Source organism: Coniophora puteana (genome assembly GCF_000271625.1).
Source record: "Coniophora puteana RWD-64-598 SS2 unplaced genomic scaffold CONPUscaffold_10, whole genome shotgun sequence".
NCBI classification, from domain to species: domain Eukaryota; kingdom Fungi; phylum Basidiomycota; class Agaricomycetes; order Boletales; family Coniophoraceae; genus Coniophora; species Coniophora puteana.
Genome location: NW_006913062.1, coordinates 652,041 through 673,955, shown reverse-complemented (window position 1 = coordinate 673,955; position 21,915 = coordinate 652,041). Strand labels below are relative to the sequence as shown.

The 21,915-nt window shown below is 56.8% G+C and overlaps 7 protein-coding genes across 7 annotated transcripts; 2 read left to right on the top strand and 5 right to left on the bottom strand.

Moving 5' to 3' along the window:
* Positions 1-753: 753 nt before the first annotated feature.
* CONPUDRAFT_83769 (uncharacterized protein) lies at positions 754-3,031 on the top strand (the record flags this gene model as incomplete). Its single annotated transcript, XM_007773177.1, has 8 exons — positions 754-801; positions 878-958; positions 1,062-1,137; positions 1,193-1,304; positions 1,359-1,533; positions 1,588-2,558; positions 2,629-2,692; positions 2,758-3,031. 8 exons carry the CDS (start codon positions 757-759, stop codon positions 2,899-2,901), a joined length of 1,668 nt encoding a protein of 555 aa, XP_007771367.1. The 3' UTR covers positions 2,902-3,031.
* A 779-nt stretch (positions 3,032-3,810) lies between these two features.
* CONPUDRAFT_75027 (glycosyltransferase family 20 protein) lies at positions 3,811-7,824 on the bottom strand (the record flags this gene model as incomplete). Its single annotated transcript, XM_007772978.1, has 12 exons — positions 3,811-4,269; positions 4,354-4,620; positions 4,708-4,998; positions 5,069-5,314; positions 5,395-5,608; positions 5,690-5,868; positions 5,931-6,042; positions 6,094-6,586; positions 6,652-6,713; positions 6,769-6,887; positions 6,944-7,032; positions 7,110-7,824. 12 exons carry the CDS (start codon positions 7,822-7,824, stop codon positions 3,811-3,813), a joined length of 3,246 nt encoding a protein of 1,081 aa, XP_007771168.1.
* Positions 7,825-9,682: 1,858 nt separating this feature from the next.
* Positions 9,683-11,016, top strand: CONPUDRAFT_32042 (GroES-like protein; the record flags this gene model as incomplete). The annotated part of the gene is made up of 5 exons (XM_007772895.2): positions 9,683-9,942; positions 10,000-10,081; positions 10,150-10,327; positions 10,381-10,832; positions 10,897-11,016. Coding segments are annotated over 5 exons (1,092 nt in total), but the record flags the coding sequence as incomplete, so codon positions are not given.
* Positions 11,017-11,190: 174 nt separating this feature from the next.
* On the bottom strand, positions 11,191-13,289 carry CONPUDRAFT_138638 (uncharacterized protein). Its single transcript, XM_007773176.1, has 2 exons — positions 13,103-13,289; positions 11,191-13,046 (listed from the first exon to the last, which is right to left on the bottom strand). The coding sequence occupies exons 1-2, from the start codon at positions 13,222-13,224 to the stop codon at positions 11,282-11,284; spliced, it is 1,887 nt and encodes a 628-aa protein (XP_007771366.1). The 5' UTR covers positions 13,225-13,289; the 3' UTR covers positions 11,191-11,281.
* Positions 13,290-13,882: 593 nt separating this feature from the next.
* CONPUDRAFT_156300 (uncharacterized protein) lies at positions 13,883-15,843 on the bottom strand (the record flags this gene model as incomplete). Its single annotated transcript, XM_007773175.1, has 2 exons — positions 13,883-15,698; positions 15,758-15,843. The coding sequence occupies 2 exons, from the start codon at positions 15,841-15,843 to the stop codon at positions 13,883-13,885; spliced, it is 1,902 nt and encodes a 633-aa protein (XP_007771365.1).
* Positions 15,844-16,257: 414 nt separating this feature from the next.
* CONPUDRAFT_75024 (uncharacterized protein) lies at positions 16,258-18,079 on the bottom strand (the record flags this gene model as incomplete). The annotated part of the gene is made up of 2 exons (XM_007772977.1): positions 16,258-18,004; positions 18,066-18,079. 2 exons carry the CDS (start codon positions 18,077-18,079, stop codon positions 16,258-16,260), a joined length of 1,761 nt encoding a protein of 586 aa, XP_007771167.1.
* Positions 18,080-19,039: 960 nt separating this feature from the next.
* Positions 19,040-21,048, bottom strand: CONPUDRAFT_83767 (RNA-binding domain-containing protein). The gene is made up of 7 exons (XM_007773174.1): positions 20,775-21,048; positions 20,628-20,721; positions 20,417-20,578; positions 20,209-20,362; positions 20,109-20,158; positions 19,675-20,052; positions 19,040-19,614 (listed from the first exon to the last, which is right to left on the bottom strand). The coding sequence occupies exons 1-7, from the start codon at positions 20,858-20,860 to the stop codon at positions 19,339-19,341; spliced, it is 1,200 nt and encodes a 399-aa protein (XP_007771364.1). The 5' UTR covers positions 20,861-21,048; the 3' UTR covers positions 19,040-19,338.
* Between the last annotated feature and the right edge of the window lie 867 nt (positions 21,049-21,915).

The following is a 21,915-nucleotide window of genomic DNA, read 5'->3' as shown; positions in this document are numbered from 1 at the left end:
GTGCGGCGATGCCTGAATTAGGAACGTAAGGTCCAAGTGAAGGATGAATGGAAGAGACGTGCGTCATTCTCCAAAAAATATGGGCGTATCTAGCGCAAAGCTAGTACATTAGCATCCAGTGCGGCTGAGCTGGGGAGCGCTGGCCAGCTGCTATCTTAGCTATCCCACGAGGTAGCGAACGCTTCCAGTAATCAACGATGTTTGACTTGAATGTTTACCATTACTTGACCATTACTAACCTTCGCTCCTCGCTTTTTTCATCCACAGAATCAACACCGCGAGAAAGAGTGAATCTGAATTGAAGTTCAACTCTAGCTTGTGAGCTAGGATCAGTGTGGCCTAAGAGCACATGGGCCATCTGCCTCACCTCTCGATCCATCTACCCGTACGCGTGAAGATATCGATTCAAGCCATGCATACAACCTTGTTGTAACGGGAGTTCAGGCAGAACCGGCTGTGAGATCCCAAGGCGAGAAATTGAAGAGTCATAGGTAAGTCTAAGGTGCTGAAGTTGTGGCCGTCAGTTCTGCTATGTGATGTCAAGGATGGACAAAGGATGGACGTGGAACGGAGTATACAGGCGTCCCGACACCCATCGACTCATCCAGCCTTCCCACGGTCCGGGACCTGCGAGCTCAGTGCGGGGAGGGTCGGCTGGCGTGTGCTTATATTTATCCCTTTTGTAAAGCTACGGCTTGATACTTGTCCACTCATGTACACGAACACTTCCTCCACACCGCGACGACCATGTCTGCGATGGAGTCGAGCCCGTTTTTGCCTCTCCTAGGCACGGTCATCAATGTCAGTGTCCAAGCTCCCACTGCATCCTCCGATAAGACACCACTAAGCACGCAGCACTCTCCACATCCATGATTAGTCCATCCTCCAAGTAGTTGTTGTATGCTTCTCGGGGTACGTCGCTGCCCGTCAGGGTGTCATAGACAAGAACCTTCAGCGGGTACGTCCCTTCTCTCTCTTTGTCGCCGTCGTTTTGATCAAGATGAACGTTTGATAACCCTTATCTTGCGCTCCCGTCTCCTGATATCCGTCCTTCGCTACAGTCGCTCAACAAGCTCAACGTCTCCCTCTTTACACCTGCTCTACTCTTCTCGAAAGTTGCCTTCACCCTCACCCCAGGTTCGTCCCATTCTGCGCACCATGGCTCTATCCGTTTCGTGACGAGTCATCGTAGAGAAGCTTCGTGAACTATGGATCATACCGCTTTTCTTCGTCATCGTGATCAGCTTGTCATGGGTTGCAGCTACCGTCCTCGGAAAGATGTTTCGGCTGAAGCGGTCTCAAAGGTGTGTGTCATATCCCCAATAAATCACGACTATTCCTCATATTTCGCCTCTCAGAAACTTTGCCAAAGTGGCAAGCATGTTCCAGAACTCCAACTCTCTCCCAATTGCTCTGATGCAGAGCCTTGTCACCACCGTCGCGGAGCTCCGCTGGGACCCGGATGACGAGCCGGGTGCGATGCTTGGTCGCGCGCTGACCTATCTCGCGACGTTCAGCACTTTGGGGATGATCGTACGTAGCCTGTCGTTTCACTGCATTTCCTTGTTTGATTTACACCTCATGCAGCTTCGCTGGAGCTGGGGTGTAAGCCTCTTGACTGTGCCCGACGCGCCGAAGGACATACAAATCAACGTCATCATCGATGGGTCCGCAGCGCATGACGACTCTCTGAACCAGAGCGACCGCTCGTCGGTCGTGGACTCCGCTTCAGAGTCCACAGTCTCACCATACACCTTTGCCACCGCCGACGCATCGTCTCAGCAGGCTCGCCCCAGCGCACCGTCCCTGGGTCTCGACGGCGCACAACCCGTCTCACTGCCATCGCGGGCCTCTCTCCCGAAACGCGCGTGGGACATGTTCAACAGCGTGATGACGCCCCCTCTTTGGGCGATCCTCCTCTCGATCATTGTCGTCTGCGTTCCGCCGCTGCGGCAGTTCCTCGACGTCCATCTCCCGCCCGTCAAGGGTGCACTAGCAGCTGCGGGCGGATGCTCGATCCCGTTGACGATGGTCGTTCTTGGGGCGTACTTCTGCAACTCTGTGGAAGAGGGTCCTAATGCGAGCATCACAAGGGCTCGGGCCCCCGCGGCAAAGGACGGCCAAGACAGAGGCAGCGCCAGGGGACAGACGGCTACAGAAGGTGCGACGGACGAGGGAGAGCAGGAGAGCACACGCTCGATCTCGACGGTGCATACCGTTCCGAGCACGACGTCCGTATTTGGCATGTTTCAGGACGCCTTCCGTATGCGTCGCACAGGCAAGTCTTCTGGCGGGCGGGTGCGCCTGGACGGGGACGACGAAGCCGGGCTGCCCGTGTCTGCTTCGGAGGTCGGCGCAGCGACATCGTCATCGTCGCAACACGAAACCGAACGGGAACAACAGCAGAAAGTTAATACCGCCGAGGACCAGGAGGACAAGGCCAGCGAGGGACGCACGGTGCTCGTCGCCGTGCTCGCGCGGATGGTGCTCGTGCCCCTCGTGCTCGTGCCCCTGTTCGCGCTGAGCGTGCGGTGGACTGCGCACGACGCATTCGAAGAGTGCGTCTTCACCATATCCTGCTCCCTCCCGACGTGCTGCTCTACTAACACCGTACGAAACACACCGCAGCCCGGTGTTCATCGTATCGATGATCCTGCTCATCGCGAGTCCGCCGGCCGTAACGCTTGCGCAGGTGCGTCTTGTTCTAGTACCCGGCCCGCGTGCATCAGCACCACTCACTGGAGTGAAATCATGCAGCTGACGCAAGCCGCGTCGAGTACTGCGGCTGACGTCTTCGAACGGCTCGTCAGCCGAACGATCTTTTGGAGTTACTGCATCATGACGCCGCCGAGCACGGTTATCGTCGTTCTTATCGGGCTTGCGATTGCCGGGCGAGTTTAACATTCTGCATCATGAAGATGATAGGAGTGATGGGAGGCAAAGTCTTTGTATCGGTAGTCTCTGTACCTCTATAAACGCCATAGATATCCTTGTACGTCGAGAATTAACTAACAGCATTGGATCCGGATGTAGCTCCAACCGGGTGCTTCCATAGCAACAGCTTACAGAGGGCTTCCCTCTTGATAGATCTTTCACAGCGATCGATGTGGTCAACATATGTTCGAATCCACTTTCCTGATCCCCATAGTAATTTACAGCAAGCATCCAATTCTAAAGCCTGCAAAACCCATGTCTACGTACACGGTCTACCCAAGTAGAAAAAAGAACAGACAGACAAAGACATAAGCGAATAAAATAAGAAAGTGTTGTCACGAGAGCGTCAGAAGGAAATGCACACAGAACCGGGATGAATGTGTATGTATGTACAAAGAGAGACAGAGAGACAGAGAGACAGAGAGAGAAAAGACGATCGCCTATGAGCCATCCGAGATTTGAGAGTCCCAAGAAACCGCATGTGTGCTGATGAAACGCAAGGGAATATGGGGAAAAGGAAGGAAGGGAGCAGACAGAAAGAAAGAAAGAAAGAAAGTAAGAAAGAAGAGAAGGATGATAACCCGTTATTTATTCATGACCCCCCAGACAACCTCCAGGATCCCAGGCTCTTTCGCGCCCACGTCCGCGCCCGGCCCAGCGTGCGCCGCCTGTCTGGTCAAGAGATGAGACGATGGGACGTCAAAGACGCAGGTCGAAAGCCGAGAGGTCAAGGGCGAAAAACGAAAGGACACATGGCGAAGAGTGGTGGAAAGCAAAAGCAAAACAAGGGGGGCAACCGAAGAAGACGAAAAAAGGAGCACGTCAGGGCACCGCGCGACGCACAAAACACACGACGGAGCACCAAGCGCGAACCACTCACAGGCTGCTCTTCTGCTCCTTCTTGTCCGTCTCCTCAGCGACCTTGGCCAGCGCAGCAGGCACCCTGCTCTCCGGCACCGGCGTCGTCAGCACATCGACCTCGCCATCGACACCCCCTTCCACATCCTCCCCGCCCTCAACGCCTCCAGGCGGCGTCTGCGCGCGGCTGGGCGTCTCCCCGACGAGGAACAGCATGTGCTCGACGACCTCCTCCGGCGTCGTCACGTGCCAGCTCGCGAGCGTGCGCTTGGACGAGTGCCCGACGGCGGTGGTGAACACGGCCTCGCGCGCGACGGAGAGCTCGACGGTCGTGTCCGGCTCCTCGTCGTCCTCGTCGTGCGGCGGCGGCGGCGGCTCGATGAGCGTGACGCTGAGCGGCGCCTCCATCGTCGCTTTCTCGCCTGGCTCCAGGCCCGGCGGGAAGAGGTGCAGCGCGCGGAACATGTCTTCGTCCGTCTACATCCCGCCAACAAACACTCACGTCAACCCAAAACCCCAACCAACCAACCAACAAAAAAAAAAGGTCATGAAAAAGCGCACCTTATCATCCCCCGCACAAAAAATAAACTCCGCATCCGGATTCTTATACAATATCCTCTTCACGATCTCCCCCTTGTTCACCGCCAGCGGCCTCACCTCGAGGTTCTTCTTGCCCACGAGCACCTCGATCGGCCGCTTGTGCGCGAGATTGTTCTCGAGCAGGTCCTGGCACTGCCGGCACTGGAACTGGCCCCACTCGGGGTCCGCGGCGCGGTAGTGCCACGTGATGGACGACTTCTTCATCTCGATGTGCGACCCTGTCGTGCGCTGTGCGTGCCGTGTTCCGCATGTTAGCTAACCCTTGGCCCAGAAAATCGACGGGGAGGAGGAGGGAGCAATGGGAGCAAAGCGCACCTCGGTATAATACCTAAAAATCTCCGCAACCTCCTCCATCCAGCTCATATCGAGGCTCTCCGTAAAGTTCACCCACTGGCGCGCGCCGGGCTCGCGGATAAACCCGCCGTGCTCCGCGCTCATGCCCAGCCGCTCAAAGTGCCCGAGATGCTGCTCGAGGAACTCCTGGTCGCGCCCGGACACGATGTACACGATGTTGCGCTCGTCGGCCGAGAGCCTTGCGAGCGCGGTCAGCGCGTCCTCCGAGGGGACGGCCATCGAGGGCGTCTTCACGATGGGCGTCAGTGTGCCCTATACCCACCATCCAGCGTCCGTCAGCACCATTCAAAGGAAAAGAGAGAACAGGAGAGGAAAGACACACATCGTAATCAAACAAGAACAGCCGCTTCCGCGCGCGCGCATAGTGCGCCTCGAGATGCTCCTTGGGCACAAACGGCGTCATCCTGGCTGTATTCTGCCCGCTCGTGCGCGCGAGCAGCATTTTAGCCAGCAGCGCAGCCCATGTGTGCGACGTGTGCGTCGTCACGACGCGGTGCAGCGCCGCGTGGCGTGCCTCCTTCTCCGCGGCGTCCATCAGCAACCCGCGGTTCATCGCCGCTGCCACGCCCTATATGCACGTACACAAAACGCAAAACAAAAACATGGGGTGAGCCTGGATCGTTCGAAACGCGGAGGGAGACGACGCACGTCGATGTCCCACGGGTTCACCTGCAGCGCCTCGGCCATGTGCTGCGATATACCCATAAACTCAGACAACACGAGCGGCGAGCGCTTCGTGCGCTGCTGCGCGATCACAAACTCCATCGACGTCGTGTTCATCCCGTCCCGCAGCGGCGTGATCACACCGAGATCAGCGACAGACAGGAGCGCGTAGAACTCGTCCTTCTTCAGCGTCTGGTGGCTGTATCGCCGCATTTAGCGCTCATTTCTAACACATTGCTATTGCTAGCCAATGGGGGGAAAGGGGAGAGAAAGGACGCACTAGTGGTGCACGGGTATAAAGTCCAAGCTCCCGTACTCGCCGTTGATGTGCGCGACCATCTCGGACACCTGCCGCTCGAGCTTCGGCGAGTCCGTCAGCGCGGGCGACGTCACCTGGATGAGCACGACCTTGCCGAGCCACTCGGGGTAGTCCTGCAGCAGCTTCTCGAACGCGCGGAGCTGGCGACGGGGCTTGGATGAGCTTGGCGGCCCAAAGGACGAGAAGGAGAGGAAATGCAAACCTTCTGAAGCACGCCCTTGACAACGTCCAGCTTATCCCGCCCGACAATGATCTTCTTGTCCGCGTACAGCGCACGCAGTGCCTCGAGCTTCGGCAGAACACCAGGGCGCAGGCTAAATAACTTCAGCCACAATCCGAACCAGGACCAACGCAAACCAACTCACGTATCCCTCGCCACCCGCTCAGCGTCCACCCCGACCGCACAGTGACTCACGAGCGCCACATGCCCCTGCACATCGATCCCCACCTCCCTATTCGACCCCATCATCCTCCCAGCACGCCGCGCCGGACTCGCAGCCGCGCTCCTCCCCGCACCGACACTCGCCAACGACGTGTTCGTATCGCTCCTACGCATCCCAGGCCTCGGCGAATGCCCGCCGCCGCCATGGCTCTGCACACTGATCTGCGACCCGCCGGCGCCAGGGCCAGAGCCGAGCGTGAGCGTGTTGCCCGTGATAACGGGCGACGAGATGCGCGACCGCGAGCCCTCGGGGGAGTGCCGGCGCGAGCGCGCGGAGGCGGAGGATGGGCCCTGTGTGACGGCTGTCTCGTACCCGCAGACGCGCACGCATGTGCTGATGAAGTGCCGTGAGTAGGCGTAGGTCTGGAAGCAGACGAGATTGGCGCCAAGCATGCCGTCGAGGATCTCGCGGCGGCCTGATGTCGTTTCATTGTTTGGTTAGAATTTAGTAGGTGGGATGTAAGGGGATGGGGTGACGTACGGGGAAGACAGCGGAAGATCTCCGAGCTGGGGAACGGGGTGTGCACGAAGAGGCCGATCAGGCTGCGGTTGTGTTTGATGAACACGCAATAGGAATTCAAGAGATAAGGAAACATACGCATCAGGCTTCGCCTCACGGATCATCTTGGGGACGAGCAGGAGATGGTAGTCGTGGACCCAGACAAGGTCACCTGGGCGGAGCACCTCTGCGAGGCGATCGGCGAAGACTTGATTAGCCTAAAATGAAAGAAGTCATTAAGAGATAAGGACGCGGAAAGATAAGAAAGCGTTACCTGCTCGTAAGCGCTCCAGTATTGATCCGCACTAGCGTACTCGGTCGCGACATCCTGCCAGAGCAGGTAGTGGAACAGCGGCCAAAGAGCTGTTGCGAACACGCACAATCAGGATCCGCCCAAAACGTGGAAGAAAGCGAAACACGCGGTGATGGATGTGACTCACTTTGTTTCGAGTACCCGTCGTAGTGGCCGTGCGCGACCTTGTCGTCGAGCCAGAGAGGCACATACGTGAGCTTATGCACGGCCCTGCCGTCCTCGCTGCCCTCGCGGCGCTCCTCCTCTGCAGCGTGCGCGGTGAGAGCGTCCTCGAGCGCGCGCCGCTCGTCGGGGGTGACGGAGGCGCTGGACACCTGTTTGGGGGCGTCGTCGTCATCGTAGTCTGGGCTCGCGGGTGCACCGTCTCCAGGTGCGCGCGGCGCGTCCTGGGATGAAGAGGAGGAGGGGGAAGAGGGTGAGGCGAGGGCGATGTCGCCGGTCCAGCCGACGATGAGCTGCTCGTGCGTCGCGCCGAGGGAGCGGATCCCCGAGAACATGGCAGCGTGGCCGTATCTGGGCGCGAGCTTCCATGTCGCGCCGCCCTCCAAGGTCGTCTGGGACGGTGCGGGCGGGGGAACGTCGGCGGAGGGGCTTGGAGGGACGTCAGGGTGGGAAGTGGGTGGGGTGGGGGGAGGCGAGAGGACGCCTTGCTCTTCTGGGTTGGTGGACTGGCGGCGGAGAGAGGGGACGAGTGGGAGATAGTGGCAGACGTGGACGATGCGGCCTGAGAGGGGCTGACCACGGGCTGTGTGCTGCTGCTCGAGCATGCGAACATGCTCGCGGACCTTGGGGAGGGGGAGGCCCTCTGCTGCAGACGGGTAGGGCTCGGTGAAGGTATCCATGGGGGGAGGAGAGTAGGGAGAGCCGTGAATTTATCTTGTTTATGAGTGTCGCAATATCAAGATCGCCTACAAATGTCGAATCAGGAAAGACGCCAACATCCCGCCCCTCCAAAAGATAACTGACCCGGCCCGATGTATGATTGCGGACTCTATAGCTCTGATGGGCCACAGACCGCGCTTTTCCGCTCCCCTTCGTCCATTTCGTCACTCCTTCGCACATCGATCCCCTCACGAACATCCACCAACAAACGTGTCACGCCGTCCTCCACTACAAATTCGCGTCCTATATACCAGCTTCTCCCCGTCAACAACCGGCCGCAGCATTACTGTCCCGGATAAACCCAGGCCTGGATCTTCTAGCAGGCTTCTGAACCATTCAAGGCCAAGCACAACCGAGCTGACCCCCTTGATGACACAGCTCCTCTTCGTCCTCACGTTCATCTCCGTTCCGACTAGTCTTCGCTATCGCCCGCTCTTGCCCTAGCATGCCCTGACTTAACCTCGCAAAAGAGCCCAAGCCATAACATTCACACGGTCCGAAGGTATGGGAGGGCACGCATATGGCTCACGGAGACGGAGCATAGCCCACCCCGGGGTCTGGCCCCTGGCTAATTCCAGCGGACTCCATCACGACAGCTATCCCCCGTTCCGCTCTTAGCTGGCGGTTAGGCTACCGAGCGCACCGAACCTTGCCGCTTTCGAATCAATGCGAACGCACGCTTCTAGGTCCCGTGTTCAGCTTTGCCAGCGTTCCAATCAACGGATGCATGCGTCGACGTCGCCCTCGCAGGCTGCGTATCCACCCTTGTCTTCCGTTTGCCTATCGCCACACCGCGTCAATTACACATCTTGATCATACATATCCCTGCCAACTGGACTAGTAATGCTCACTAGCTTTTGCCTAAAGGTCTCACGATTAGTACTACCACTTAGTTGTGGCGTTATCTAAGTCTCTAAGGCTTCTTCGGCGCCATTTCAGTATTGCCTCAGGGCAGGTTAATGCTTACCTGTTCTCTTCGCCACTGAAGACTACAGCGATGCTCACATCCACCAGAATATAAGCTGTCGTTGTTGTCCTCTATGTGCCCAGCCCTGAAGGAGAGTCGATTTCAGGCCCCGGGTGAGTGCCGTTGTGCTGTTGCTTGGAAGCACCTTCGTGCAGGGAGACACCCCGTACCGCAAACGTAAATCGTCCTGACAAAAGACTCTCTACAGCGCTCAGCGGCCTACTCTCAAGCCAGTTCCCCCGGTCTGAGTCAGACTGCACGCATCCGAACCAAAGTGGCAGATTTGAAGGACACTGGCCGCGAGAGTTTCACAGCCGCTGCAGCGTGGGAATATAAACCCCCTACAGTCTATGCCAAGCGCTCGTCCTCCGACTCCGAGTGTCGCAATCCCCCCCGACATGCTGAACTGTACACCTTACTCATCCTACTCAAAGCCACCACGTCGCAGCTGTGGCGGTGGGATTCCTGGGAACATTAGGCTCTATGACTCGATTTTTTTCTCACGTCAGTGTGCAGGCGTCAGAGCTTGTGGCTTTGCATTTTCCGATTACACTCTTGGTAAGCTGCGTGCACATAATTTGAAACGCAGGAGGCGCTCATGGACAACCGACAGCTTGTCTTTCGCAAGTTGCACTGGTGATTAACGATGTCGATAGACCGAACGAGCCGGAAATCCGTGTTGACCTACGACTAGGGATCCTGAAATGAACTGTTAGTAGTTGTACGAGGTATAAAACTCTGACACTCCCAACAATCGAGTGGCAGATAAATCCCGCTACCGCTCTCAAACCCCCCGAGCTCGAATACCCATGCCACCCATCACCGGCACCCCCCAGCAGCAGCAACAGCAGCAAAAAGCATTCATGCTGCCCTCCAGACGCGGCGAATTTATCGTCGGCACCAGACCCGTCCCCACGCCCGGCCGCGGCGAGCTCCTCATCAGAGTCGAAGCCGCCGCGCTGAACCCTATCGACTGGAAGATCCAGGCCGAGACCGAGGGCGAGATCACCACGGAGTACCCCGTCGTTCTCGGGCTGGGCACCGCGGGTGTCGTTGTGGAGGTCGGCGATGGTGTCGCCGGGTTTGATGTTGGAGACAATGTGTATGTCGTGTGCGGATTTCTGGGTGGCTGCGTGATGGTGATTAATAGGGCTCTTTGATGTTATAGAGTGACACCTGGGATTCTTGCGAGGAACGATTATTGTAGTCTCCAGCAGTACACGCTTGGTGTCGCTGTTTATACTTCAAAGGTTGGTGCTTAAAGCTCCTTTTCTCGATATTGTTTCTCGGAGAGTTAAATAACTGGTTGTTGCGCTAGATCCCTCCGAACATCACTTTCGACCAGGCTGCCTCGATCCCGGTCGGACTCGATCCCCCAGCCATCGGCTTCTTCGGGCCCCACAACGCCAAGTTGACCTCACCCATCGACAAGCCGGGCACGTACCAAGGACAGTCCGTCGTCATCCTTGGCGGCTCTGGCTCCGTCGGCTTCTACGGTACACATCCACCGTATAAACACGTACTCATCGCTCACCCCACCCCACACCAGCCATCCAACTCGCCCGCCTCGCCGGCTTCAGCACAATCATCACCACCGCCTCCCCGCGGCACACCGCCCTCCTCAAATCCATCGGCGCAACACACGTCGTTGACCGCCGCCTCCCCCGCGCCTCGATCGTGCGCCTCATCCACGAAGTCCACGAAGAAGTCCACCGCGAGGCCGGCGCGCCGCCCGCCTTGAAGCTGCTGTACGACGCCGTCTCCGAGCCCGCGACGCTCGCGCTCGGGCGGGAGATCCTCGCGCCCGCCGGTGGCGGCGGACACATGCTCGTCGTCCTCCCCTCGGCGGTGCCCGTGCCTGTGCCCGGGACGGAGGAGACGGGCGCGGGCGCGTGCACGGTCGGGTTCTCGTTCGGCTCGCCGCATACGCCTGAGCACGCCGAGTTTGGCAAGGTGTATTGGGCGAAGGTGTATGAGTGGTTCAGGGGCGGGACGATCGTGGTGCGTCTAGTAGTTGTCCATTTTAGTGAATATTTACACGATGGCTAACGCGTGTTCGGCGTAGCCCAACAAGGTTGAAGTGCTTCCGGGAGGGCTTCATGGTGTCGCTGGAGGGCTGGAGCGCTTGAGAGCGGGCAAAGTCAGTGGGTACAAGTTGGTGGTACGTCCCCAGGAGACAGTGTAAAGCATCACAAGATGTAAAGTTGCGCGCGTGCTCCCGAGTTGGTCTGCAGAATCACTTCTTGTAGTAAAAGGCTTGACCGAAGAAATGCATCTGTTCAGTTCAAATACTTAAAATCCATAAGAGCATGTGCGGACATTTTTATGAAAGGACATTCAGCTCACGCTGACAGGCGAGGGATTTGTACAGTATTCTACATATAACTTACAGAGCGAGGTCAATACATTACTGTTATACGCTCGGCGATGCAAAGTCCGACGTCCAACCCTCAGTCTAAAGTAACATAAATAGGCTCGTCCGCAACGTTGATCAACTGCGTAGTCTCGGCCGTCCCAATCTTGCTGAAAACCTGTGGCGAAACCTCGTTCGCAATGACCCACCGCGTGACATGCTCCACCGCGCCAGACGTAACATCCATCACATAGCACCCCGCCCCCGGGCTCTTACTATGGTGCACCCACGCGATCGTCACAACGCCCCTCTCCCCGCCCGCAGGCTGCACAACCACCACACGGTGGTTCCACGTCGAGATCCCGCCCGAGCCCATCCCGCCATACGTAACGAGCTGCATCAGCCCAGCCGCGCTGAACACGTACAGACACTCCTCCATCGTCGGCTGCCCGAACGCCGCGCGCATCGCATCCTGCAGCTTCGCAACGTCCCCCGCCGACGCCTGCGCGAGCTCAGGCGCGCGGCCCAGCGCGTCCGTGAGCTGGCGCACCGCGGGCGCCGTGTCGTGCCCCATCCGCCCGAACGCGTAGATGTACATGACGCAGCCCGCCATCTCGCCGCCGCCTGCGCCGATGGCCTTGCTGGTGTGTGTGATGCGCCCGACGAAGCGCACGGCGAGGTCGAGGCCTGTGGGGGAGATGAAGACGGGGTAGGTGTTGTGCGGTGGGTGAGAGGAGGAGAGGGTCTCGAGGTGCAGGCCCGAGTCCATGCCGTACCAGTGCCCCGATGTCGTCACGACGGGCATCCAGTTGCGCCCAGGCCGGTCGGCGTCGGTCATCACGTCGTTGAGGAGTGGCCACATCCTGCCAGCCTTGATGGCCTTGTCGATGACCTGCCGCCAGAGGAAGCGCAGTGCCTTCGTCTCCTGCACGCCGCCACCTGGTGTCGAGGAAGACGAGCCCTGAGTGAGCGAGGCGGGGTCGATGTCGACCTTGTCCTCCTCCGCGAGCATCCCGTACAGTCCAAAGATGCGGTCGATAGCGTGAGTGGAGAGCTTCTCTGAGTTATACACCACCAGCATAAGAATGTTCGCATGTCCCCTCTCCCTTATCTCGCGCTTCATCTGCCACCCCTTGTCGTGGCCCTCCCAGTTATGATACACGACGAGTTCGTCGTCGGGCTTCACAAAATCGTATTCGGGGCACCCCTCAGGACGGCGCAGCTGTTTCCGGCGGAGGACCCAGAGATAAAAGCGTACGATTGCGGAGAGCCTGTCAACGTGTAGCTCCTGTCCATCGAGGAGAACGTGTCGCTCGCCGAGCATCAGCTCCTGGTACGTCCATACGCGCTCAAACCACGCATTCGTCACCACCTCGCTGATAAGCGGGATGCCCTCCCACAGCGTGCGTATATCCGCCTCGCTCTTCGCCCCCGGTCGTTGGATGATGCTCTCGTCAATGTCCATAAGCTTCCGGTGTGCCTCCGCAAACCGCTCCCAGTCGGTGGGAACGACGAGGCACGCGAACGCGTTGCTGTAGTAGAAGCTCATGTTCGGGATCTCGCGCGCCTTCTCGAGTTTTGCCTCTTCGTTGTCGCTCTGGTCGATGCAGAGGATGTCCATCCATAACCAGCGCACGTTATTCTCCTTGCAGAACCCGACGATTGCTTCCCACTTGTCCCGATTTGAGATGGGCACAGGCCAGCTGACGCTCGGGAAGGAAAGGTGCTCCCGGATCTCGCCCCACACCTGGGAGACGACGACGTAGTGCGGGACCTTGCCGTCTCCGGATTCGCGAATGTAAGCTTCTTGGTCTTTCACGTCCTCGTGTAGGCAGTCCCAGAGGCGGAGTGGGTAGGTTGACCTGGGCGCTCGATATTGGTTATCTTGCTACGGCGATGGGCAATGGTGTAGACGTACCTATCCGTGCCACCCTCTTCATAACTCCCTCTTCTCCGGGGATCTGCAACGAACGTGTCCTCCAGGGACCCGCTAAACGACCCGTTCGTGGGACTCATCACAGTGGGGCTTGTCAACAACATTCTGGAGGGTATGTTCTGGAGGGTATGAACGAGAGGTTGAAGTATCAGTTCAGGATGCGGGCGCGGGGAACAACGAGATATAGAACATGGGAGGTGATGGTGACGAGAGTGCCCATATATGATCTGTTCAAGTGAGTCGACGGCGTCTAAGAACCTGGTTTAGGTCAGGCGTAGGCAACGCGAGTGCCAAGAAGAAGAAAAGCTTCCGCGCCCATGATCAACTTTCCCTCTCCCTCTTGACTCAGCAATCTACACGCAAGAGGCAGCGCATTTGGTGACGTCTTTACGCAAGAGGCACAGCATCCAGGAAGATCGCGAGGCTGTATCAACGCCGATCAAGGCGTCTCGCGCCAGGAACCTGGAGAGGCTGTTACTTCGCCCGAGCGTGGAGTCGCGCCCTGACAAAAGTGTCGTTGAAGGCAATGGCAAAAGAAAGAAAGTGCCTGGAGTAGCACTGTAGTGTGGAGATTGGCTGGAGGCGGTGGACGTCGTCATGTCATCGCATGGAGGTAGATATAGTTGAGTTCCCACGATCTGCGGACGCCGCCTCCGACTCGCTCCTACACTAGGTCGTCCATGGCCTTTGTTATTAGAAACACCGTTATATCTATCATTCGAGGTAATGCTGGAATATCCTTGATGTTATCGTCTATGCTGGTTAAGTAAGAAGTGCTCTGAATCTTAACTCTTTAGCCCTCATCCACTCCACCGCACTGGCGGCGACAGACCCTACTTTCTTGTAGACTCTTGGCCGATCCTCATAGTATTCCGCAATCATCCACCGCTTCGCTTCCTGGAGGGCCCCGCTCGTAACATCTAGAACCACGCACCTTGCTGGAAGCGACAGGCGACGATCCAACCACGCAATGACGATGAGCGGTCTTGCCTTGGGATTGTCGTTGGTCGAGGCGTTGACGATGATCGCTCGGTGGTTGCCCGACATAATGCCTCCAGGCAGGCTGCCGCCCGCGCGAACCAACTCACTTAAGCCGCTGTCCTTGAACGCTTCGACGCACGCATCAATCGATGGTAAGTTCAGCGCACGCTTCACCGTCTCGTCGCACTCTCGGAATGAGAGAGCCCTGTTGCTCCATTTCAAACCGTCCATAGCAGCCAAGACCAGCTGATGTTCAGCAGGCCGACGGTCAAACCCTCTCCGACCAAGGTCCCAGATAGCAAAGATGGCATCCCCCAACGCGTTACCCCTATCATCAAAGTCTTTGCATCCCCGTAGTACCAGGCCAACCAATCTGACGTCCAGATACAAGCCCTCGGACGAAACAGAAATCGACCGAGTGTTGCGATGCGGCTGGGAAAAGACCTCAGCATGAAGACCTGAGATAATATCGTCTTTGCTGGCCAGAGGAGACGGTATCCAGCTTCTTCCAACCAACGCTCCGCGAGGATGCTCGAAATCGTTCAAGAGCGGTGAAAAATCTCCCCGAACAAAAGCCTTTCCCATCATCTTGCAGCAAACGTCAAGCAGAAACTTCTGGTCTTCAATGGGTCCCTTTCGCGGCGCCAAAATCATGTCCACTTCGATGGGAATCTTGTCGTCGTCCCTAAGCAAGCCGTAGAGAGCAAAAAGGCGGTCCACCCTGTACATGTAGCCCTTTCCAGCAGTATGCGCGAGAAGCTTCAGAGCGTTGATATAACCGTTCGCGCGCAGCTCGTCACGCAGGCTCCACTGTCCATCCAGCTCTTTCAGAGTCTTTATCAGCTTCTCTGTATCAATTTCTTGGCTCCCCGACGGTAGCTCGCACGCCCCAGCCTCAAAGAAGCGTATGTACCACCTCGTCATGTCTTGCAGGAGACTCAGATTGAGCACCGTCTTGTCTAGCAGATAGCGCCGCGTAGAGAGGAGCAACTCCTGAAAGGTCCACATCCTGTGGAAGTAGTCGTCGCCAGCAAGAACCGCCAGATGCTCAGCACCTTTCCACAGCGCACGAGCTGGCTTGTGGATAGGCACCCTAGGTATAATGGTATCCTGATAGATCTTGAGCAACGCACGGTAATTCGTCGAGAAGCCGTCTCCGCCCTGAGGGAGAACGAGACACCCCTCCGCAATCCGGTAGTATTCACCCATGTTCTGCATTTCACGCGCCTTTGAGATCGCCGCGTTCTTGCGGACTTCTGGGTCGTCGTCGTCCGTGCGCTGGTCGACACACAGCGCGTCCATCCAGAGCCACCGCACGTGCTTCTCGCGACAGAAGCCGAGAATACTGTCCCACTTGCTAACAGGCCACATCGGAACTCCCCATTCGGCACCCGGAATCTGGATGGTGGTCTCTTCGTGTTCAGGGAGACCCAGTGAGACTGCTGTGCCCCAGACGTGAGACACGATCCAGAACGGCGGGAATGGCGAGAACTCTGATCCAGACTTCTTCAGATAGTCGTACCACTCTGGCATGAAGTCGGTCATATCCTTGACCAAGTCCTCCTCGACATCGTAGAGCATCCAGGGACGCTTCGAGCTACGGATTCCACTGGTAAGCGAAGGTCTAGTTTGCACAGACTTGTGAAATTGGCTCACAGGATATGCGATTCGTCGTACGCCTGGACCGAAACTCGAATAGCATCTATGGTCGTTGACTCTTTGCGCAACAGAGACGAAGCCATGGTAAAGAGGCAAGTAGCAAGTTTCGTTGCGGGGAAGTTGGGCAGCAAAGAGAACCGAAGGAAGGTGTGCAATCCTTTTATATCAATCATAAAATTTTACGTTTTGTGACACGCGCTTAATATCGCCTTGACAGGTCCGCATTGACCCTATCTAGACCTTCCGCAGGGACGCCCAAGGCTATCACATTCCCGGAGCGTTGGCGATAGTGACAGGTGGAAACACCACATGCTATCGGCCTTCATTCAATGAAACCCGGGACTTTTAATCTCTCCCATGAGTCTCGCTCAAAACTGTTCACGCAACGATTCCAGTTTTTAACGGAATAACAAGGATCCATTGACATGACACAGCACCAATGGCTCACGTTCGTAATATAGCATAAGGTAGCAATTTCTAAGGAACTATTTGAATGCCTACGAATACTGAATATTCACCCGCTTGCTCGAGACACTCCACGTTACCGCACAAGCCGCTACGGACCCGATCTTCTGGACCATCCCCGACCTCACCTCGTTTGCAACCACCCACCGTTTCACGTTCTCGATCGGCTCGGTCGTGACATCAAAAACAGATGCCCCCTTCACCTCCTCGTATGGATTGATCCATGCAATCGCCACGAAGGCCTGCGAGTATTCTTCACCCTCTGGCTGGATGACAATGACACGGTGGTTGCCTGAGGTAATGCCGCCGGACGCCTTCCCGCCGCGGAAAATGCGGTCGACCATCACTTTAGAAGTCAAATGCATGTTACAAACTTCCGCAGAACACTCTGTAAACGCGGCATTGATAACGTGCTCGCATTCGAAATTGACGAGGAAAGGCCGTCCCTGCGCATCCGGGTCGTCCTTGGCCGCTAGCACGAGCTGCCTCACAGCGGGCCCACAATCGAATCCCCACGTAGAGCACTCGTAGATCTTGGACACCATGCGCAACACGTCGTTCGAGGTGTTCATTCCTTGAAAGTCGTCAGATGCGTCCACCACCGTACCCACCAGACGAACATCCAGGTTTACGCCAGGGCCCACGTGAAAGATACCTCCGGAGTTGATATTTACAGTTGAGAACGTCTCAAGGTGAAGCCCGGAGTGAGGTTTATCGCCGAAATTAAGCGGAGGATCAATAAAGTCGTTCAAAAGCGGCCACATATCGCCAGAAACGACCGCCTTCTTGAGAATACTCCTCCAGATGTCGCGGGAGATTTTCGAGTCGGCACCTTGGAAGACCAACGGCAGAACCATCGCGCGTGGATCGATACGCACTTTCTCGACGTCCTTGAGCAGACCAAACAACGAGAAGAGGAGGTCAATATGATATTTGGATTCCCTGCGCGCGGTGTAGGTAAGAAGCTTGAGAATGTTGACGTGACCATTCACGCGTAGATCGTCTCGGATGCTCCATTGCATGCCAAGGTCTTCCACATACGCTTTCGCTGTTTCAATTTCTTGCCTATTGAATTTCCCCGGCCTAAACTGCGCAAGCGAATCCAAGCGTCCAGGATACCACTTCACGAGGAGATGCAGTTTATCGAGGTCCAGTTCTGTCCCGTCGGTAAAGAAGCACTGCTTAGACAGTACCAACGCCTGAAAAGTCCAAGCCTGCCAAAAGTACGAGTCCGCAAGGGCGCCGACAAGGAGCTTCGCGCCATCCCAGAGTTTGTCAGCTCGGGTTGCAAGGTCCGGCTCGTGCATAGTGATCATGTCATATATGACCTCGAGAGAGCGGTACTTCTCCATGGTTTTGCGTCCAGCGGCCGGCACAACAATGCACGCCTTCGCATGCCGATAGTACGTGCCCATGTTCTCCATCTCGCGTGCTTTCTCGACCGCGGCGATCTCGCGCAGCTGGTCCGGGGCGTCGTCGGCGCACTGTCGAACGCACAGGACGTCCATCCAAAGCCATCGAACGTCCCTCTGCCTACAAAAATTTCGGATGGCATCCCACTTGTCGGGAGACGAGAACTGCACCTTCCAATCAGCCCCAGGAATGTCGAAGGACCTTGGGCCACTGGCGTTGTACTCGTAGAAAGCAGCTTGAGTGGGTTGATCCCAGACGTGCGAGACGATATGATACTCCGGGACGCCTTCACACTCGATTGTGTATTTCTTCATATGCTTCACTGAGTTGGTCGAGAAGTCGTACAAGCGAAGGGGGCATCCGGGACTGTGATTTTGTGTCAGGGATCACATCATAAGCCGCACAGTAAAGTCGTAGTTGCACTTACTAGTCAACATCCATGGCGGCCATAAGACTTCTTGCCTCGTCGAGACTAATTCTTGTAAAATGCCTGGCTGAAAGGTGGCTCAGAAGTTATAGCGAGGAGAGACAGAGGAGGGGGAGAGCCAAGTTGAACGAAGGTACGGAGTAGCCCGCGAATTTTTATTTCATGAAGGCTTTGACATTACTTCAACGGTGCCACATCTCCCCGCTTTCCCCGATGTCCGTAGACTGACCCTGATATGCAGCGCATAAGCAACCAGGGCTGTCAATGAACAATGACCGCGAATCCACTTGCCGCGTTGCATTGACGTGAGTGAGAACGATGTTAAAGAATTCGAACGATACTCAGTGGAACTGGTGTACTACCCTCCCGTGTCCCTAGGCTACGTCGTGCACCGAAGATCAGGGCCGCTTTGATGAATATCGATGGATCATTCCGCATTTTGGCATCGACACTTTAATTAAAAGCTCAGAGGCGAACAAAGAAAGGGCCGGTGGTCTAGGCACGAGACATAAGCACTGCGCTATGCGAAGGGGCCGGAAAAGGAGTGCTTGGCACGTTGACCTACACGTTTTCGCTTTGACAATGCTTCCAACTTCATTGTTTGCTCGTTTGTCACCGTCTCGCGTCGATTTCAACAAGTTACGGTCCGAGCGTGCCTAAAAATATTTCGAGCGCCTAAGCCTCGAGGCGCCTTCCTTTGCAAGAATGCGACCCTATGAAAACTTTCAATGAACGGATCGACCTTGATGACAGCTTGGTAGATAAACGCACCAGCAGGACGGACAATACAGTAGCGATGGACAAGGGAATCCAAGTCATCGCCACTCGTGACAAATGAAACGGGGAAAGCCGAAGCCAGCGCCACAACTTCAGCCAAACCTTGACCAAACATAAGAGTCACCAGTTGAACCATTGACATCATACCGTCTGATTGAAATCCCGCAGTAAAAGTAAAACCAGATCTCCATCTCCCCATTCACAAGAAAAGCAAGCACCACATAAGCAATGTACAAGTACAATAAGTAATTATATCTCTTGATCTTTTCGAATGAACTGAATCATAACAGAAAAATAAATCGCAAGAAAAGAAAAAAAGAGAACAATTTGCAGGACATCAAATGAAACCTCGGCTGTCTATTACGCCGTCATTTTTGTCGATCATCGAGAAAAGAGAAAGCACCATCGTGACTTCATAGCTTCATAGCAGCTTCAAGAACCAACCAGTGGCAAAGCACAGCCCGCGACCCGTAACTCACAGTTCGCAGCCCACACCTCACATATCCGCCTGCATCGGCGCGATCTGCCCGCCCTTGGCAGCAGTGGGCGTGAACGTGTGCCAGCGGTCGTTGAAGCGCACGTCGAGCGGCCGCCCGCCGTACATGTACGACTGGAACTTGGCGATCGCTGTCTCCGCCTCCGGCACCTGCGCAAACTGCACGACGCCGCAACCCTTGGAGCGCGTCCCGTCGAACAGAATCTCCGCGAGCTCGACCTGGCCCGTTGTCTCGAACAGCTCCACTAGGTCCTCGTTCGCTGTCGACCACGGCAGCTGTACATCACATCATCAGCATGGCGCGCAAGGACAGATCGACTAAGAAGGCAAACTTACGTTCCGCACCATAATTTGCTGGCTCGGCGCGAGATCGAACGCAGGTGCAGGCGGCCCACTGAATCCTCCCGCCGCAAACCCACCTCCACCTCCACCTCCGCCACCAGCGCCACCACCAGCGCCGGCACTGTACCCGTCCATGCGTGCACCTCCCGCGCCACCCTGGTCAGGGCCCGAGTAATCCGCATAAATGTCCGAGTTCGAGAAGTCACGCCCACCCGCGCCACCACCACCACCGCCTCCCCCGCCAAATCCACCGCGGAAACCACCACGAAGGCCGCCCCGGAAGCCTCCACGCAGGCCACGCCCGCCGCCGAGTCCGCCCCGGAGACCGCCGCCACGGAAGGCACCAGGGCCAGAAAGACCGGCGAAGCGATCCTGGAACTAGCGAATCAGTGAACATGGTTAGACCTGGGAGGGTGGTGCGGACGAACCTCTCGGACCTCGAGGATACGTCCGTACCAGTCAAAGCCGTTGTACATGCCTGTGCCAAATAAGTATGGACCAAGCCTACTCTTACATGAAAGAACGCACTGATAGCCTGGTTAGCATCCTTGGGTGTCTCAAACACGACCGTGCCCGAGCCCTTCGGCCGCCCATCCGCGCCAATGTTGATATCAGCACGGATAATGTTACCAGCGGTGCGGAAGAGATCCTTCAAGTCCTGCCAGCCAGCTTGGTAAGGCAGCTAGCGAACACGATGCGTCAGCCTTAAAGCAGGGTGCGCCACAAGAATACGCACGTTTCCAACGTAAAGCTGATTTCCGGGGTTGGCCGAGGTGCCGAAGTAATTGTGGTGAGGCGGACGAGGAGGCGGGGTTGCATTGAGACCCTGACCGGCCATCGCCATGCCAATCTTACCTGGCACAGGCGTAGCACCAAACCGAGACTCGTTCTCGCGATCCTGGTTTTAAGAAATGAGCATAGATGCGCATGAAAAAACGTGCACAAACCTCACGAATGAAGACAGGGCGTCCGAGTAAAGGTACCTCAGAAAGCTCTCTGATAGCTCGCTGAGCGTCTTCTTGAGAGGCGAACTCGACAATGCTACAAAGAAGAATCAGCCTGACGAAACCCAGCCTAACATGCAAGTGACGTACCCGCAGCCCTTGGAGACACCAGTCGGCGTGATGAGAACCTCGGCGAAGAGAACCTCTCCAGCTGCCAATCCCAAAACAAATTCCATCAATATCCTCGCAACTCAACCGCTCATCAACCGTAAACCAGGGAAAAATAAAGCGCCCCTCGTGCTTCTGCGCAACTTCTCATCACACTCCCCTTCTCCTCTTCGCGGATCGCGGACCGCCGCTGTGCGCGCCAGGGCCATTGAGAAAATCTCTTCGATGCCTCTCGACACCCGCCTCTCGCCCACATCATCATCATCGTCTTCCAAAGACCAATTCCAGAACCAAAACCAAAGCCAAAACCTCCCCGCGTCACGAGAAAAACAACTAATGCTCCAACAAATTGAATAATGGTCCCCCACCCACCTCCCCGCATAAATTCCATGAGGTCCCGGTAGCGCACGTCGTAGCTGAGATTGCCGACGTACACGCGGTTCTCGCGCTTGCTGATCTTGGCGAACTCGACGGCCTCCTCGTGGTCCGCGTTGATGGGGCCCCCAAGCGTGCGCGCGAATGAGTCGCCGCCAGTGCCGCCGCGGCCGTGGCTGCGCGAGCCCGAGCGGGAGCGGCTGCGAGGCGAGCGAGAGCGCGTACGCGAGCGGCGGTAACGCCTGTCCCTGACACGAGGGGCGGGCGAGGGGCGTCTGGGCGAGCGGGAGCGCGACCGGGTGTGAGAACGCCTACGACGCTGGATAGGGGGCAGAGCATGGTGAGCGTCGATGCGGTAGCACGTGGAGACGACAAAGGGATACGTACGTCACCGTTGCGGCGCTCTTCGGGCTCCCAGTGGTCCGAGCGTCTGCTGCGTCCTACAATGATACCGTTAGGAAGCTGTCTCTCATATAGAATAGAAAAGAAACGCACCACCACGATCGCGTTCGCGGTCCCTGTCGCGGTCCCGCCGGTCGCGGTCACGGTCATGGTCCTTGGGTCTCTCCCTGTCTCTGTCTCTGTCACGCCCCGCGTCTCTATCGCGTTCTCTGTCTCGCTCTCTATCGCGCCCGTCGCGGTCTCTCTCGCGGTCCCCACCGCGGTCGTCCCTGTCTCTCTCGCCGCGACCGGTAGAGACCTTGTCCTCGACATCCTCTTTCACCTTCATATCCACGTCCATTGTGAT

Coding starts and splice junctions, on each gene's coding strand:
- CONPUDRAFT_138638 (XM_007773176.1), bottom strand. CDS start 13,224: ATGTTGTTGACAAGCCCCACTGTGATGAGTCCCACGAACGGGTCGTTT. Junction 13,047..13,102: donor GAAGAGGGTGGCACGGATAG/GTACGTCTACAC, acceptor TCGAGCGCCCAG/GTCAACCTACCCACTCCGCC.
- CONPUDRAFT_83767 (XM_007773174.1), bottom strand. CDS start 20,860: ATGGAATTTGTTTTGGGATTGGCAGCTGGAGAGGTTCTCTTCGCCGAG. Junction 20,722..20,774: donor GGTGTCTCCAAGGGCTGCGG/GTACGTCACTTG, acceptor TCTTCTTTGTAG/CATTGTCGAGTTCGCCTCTC. Junction 19,615..19,674: donor AGCAAATTATGGTGCGGAAC/GTAAGTTTGCCT, acceptor TGTGATGTACAG/CTGCCGTGGTCGACAGCGAA.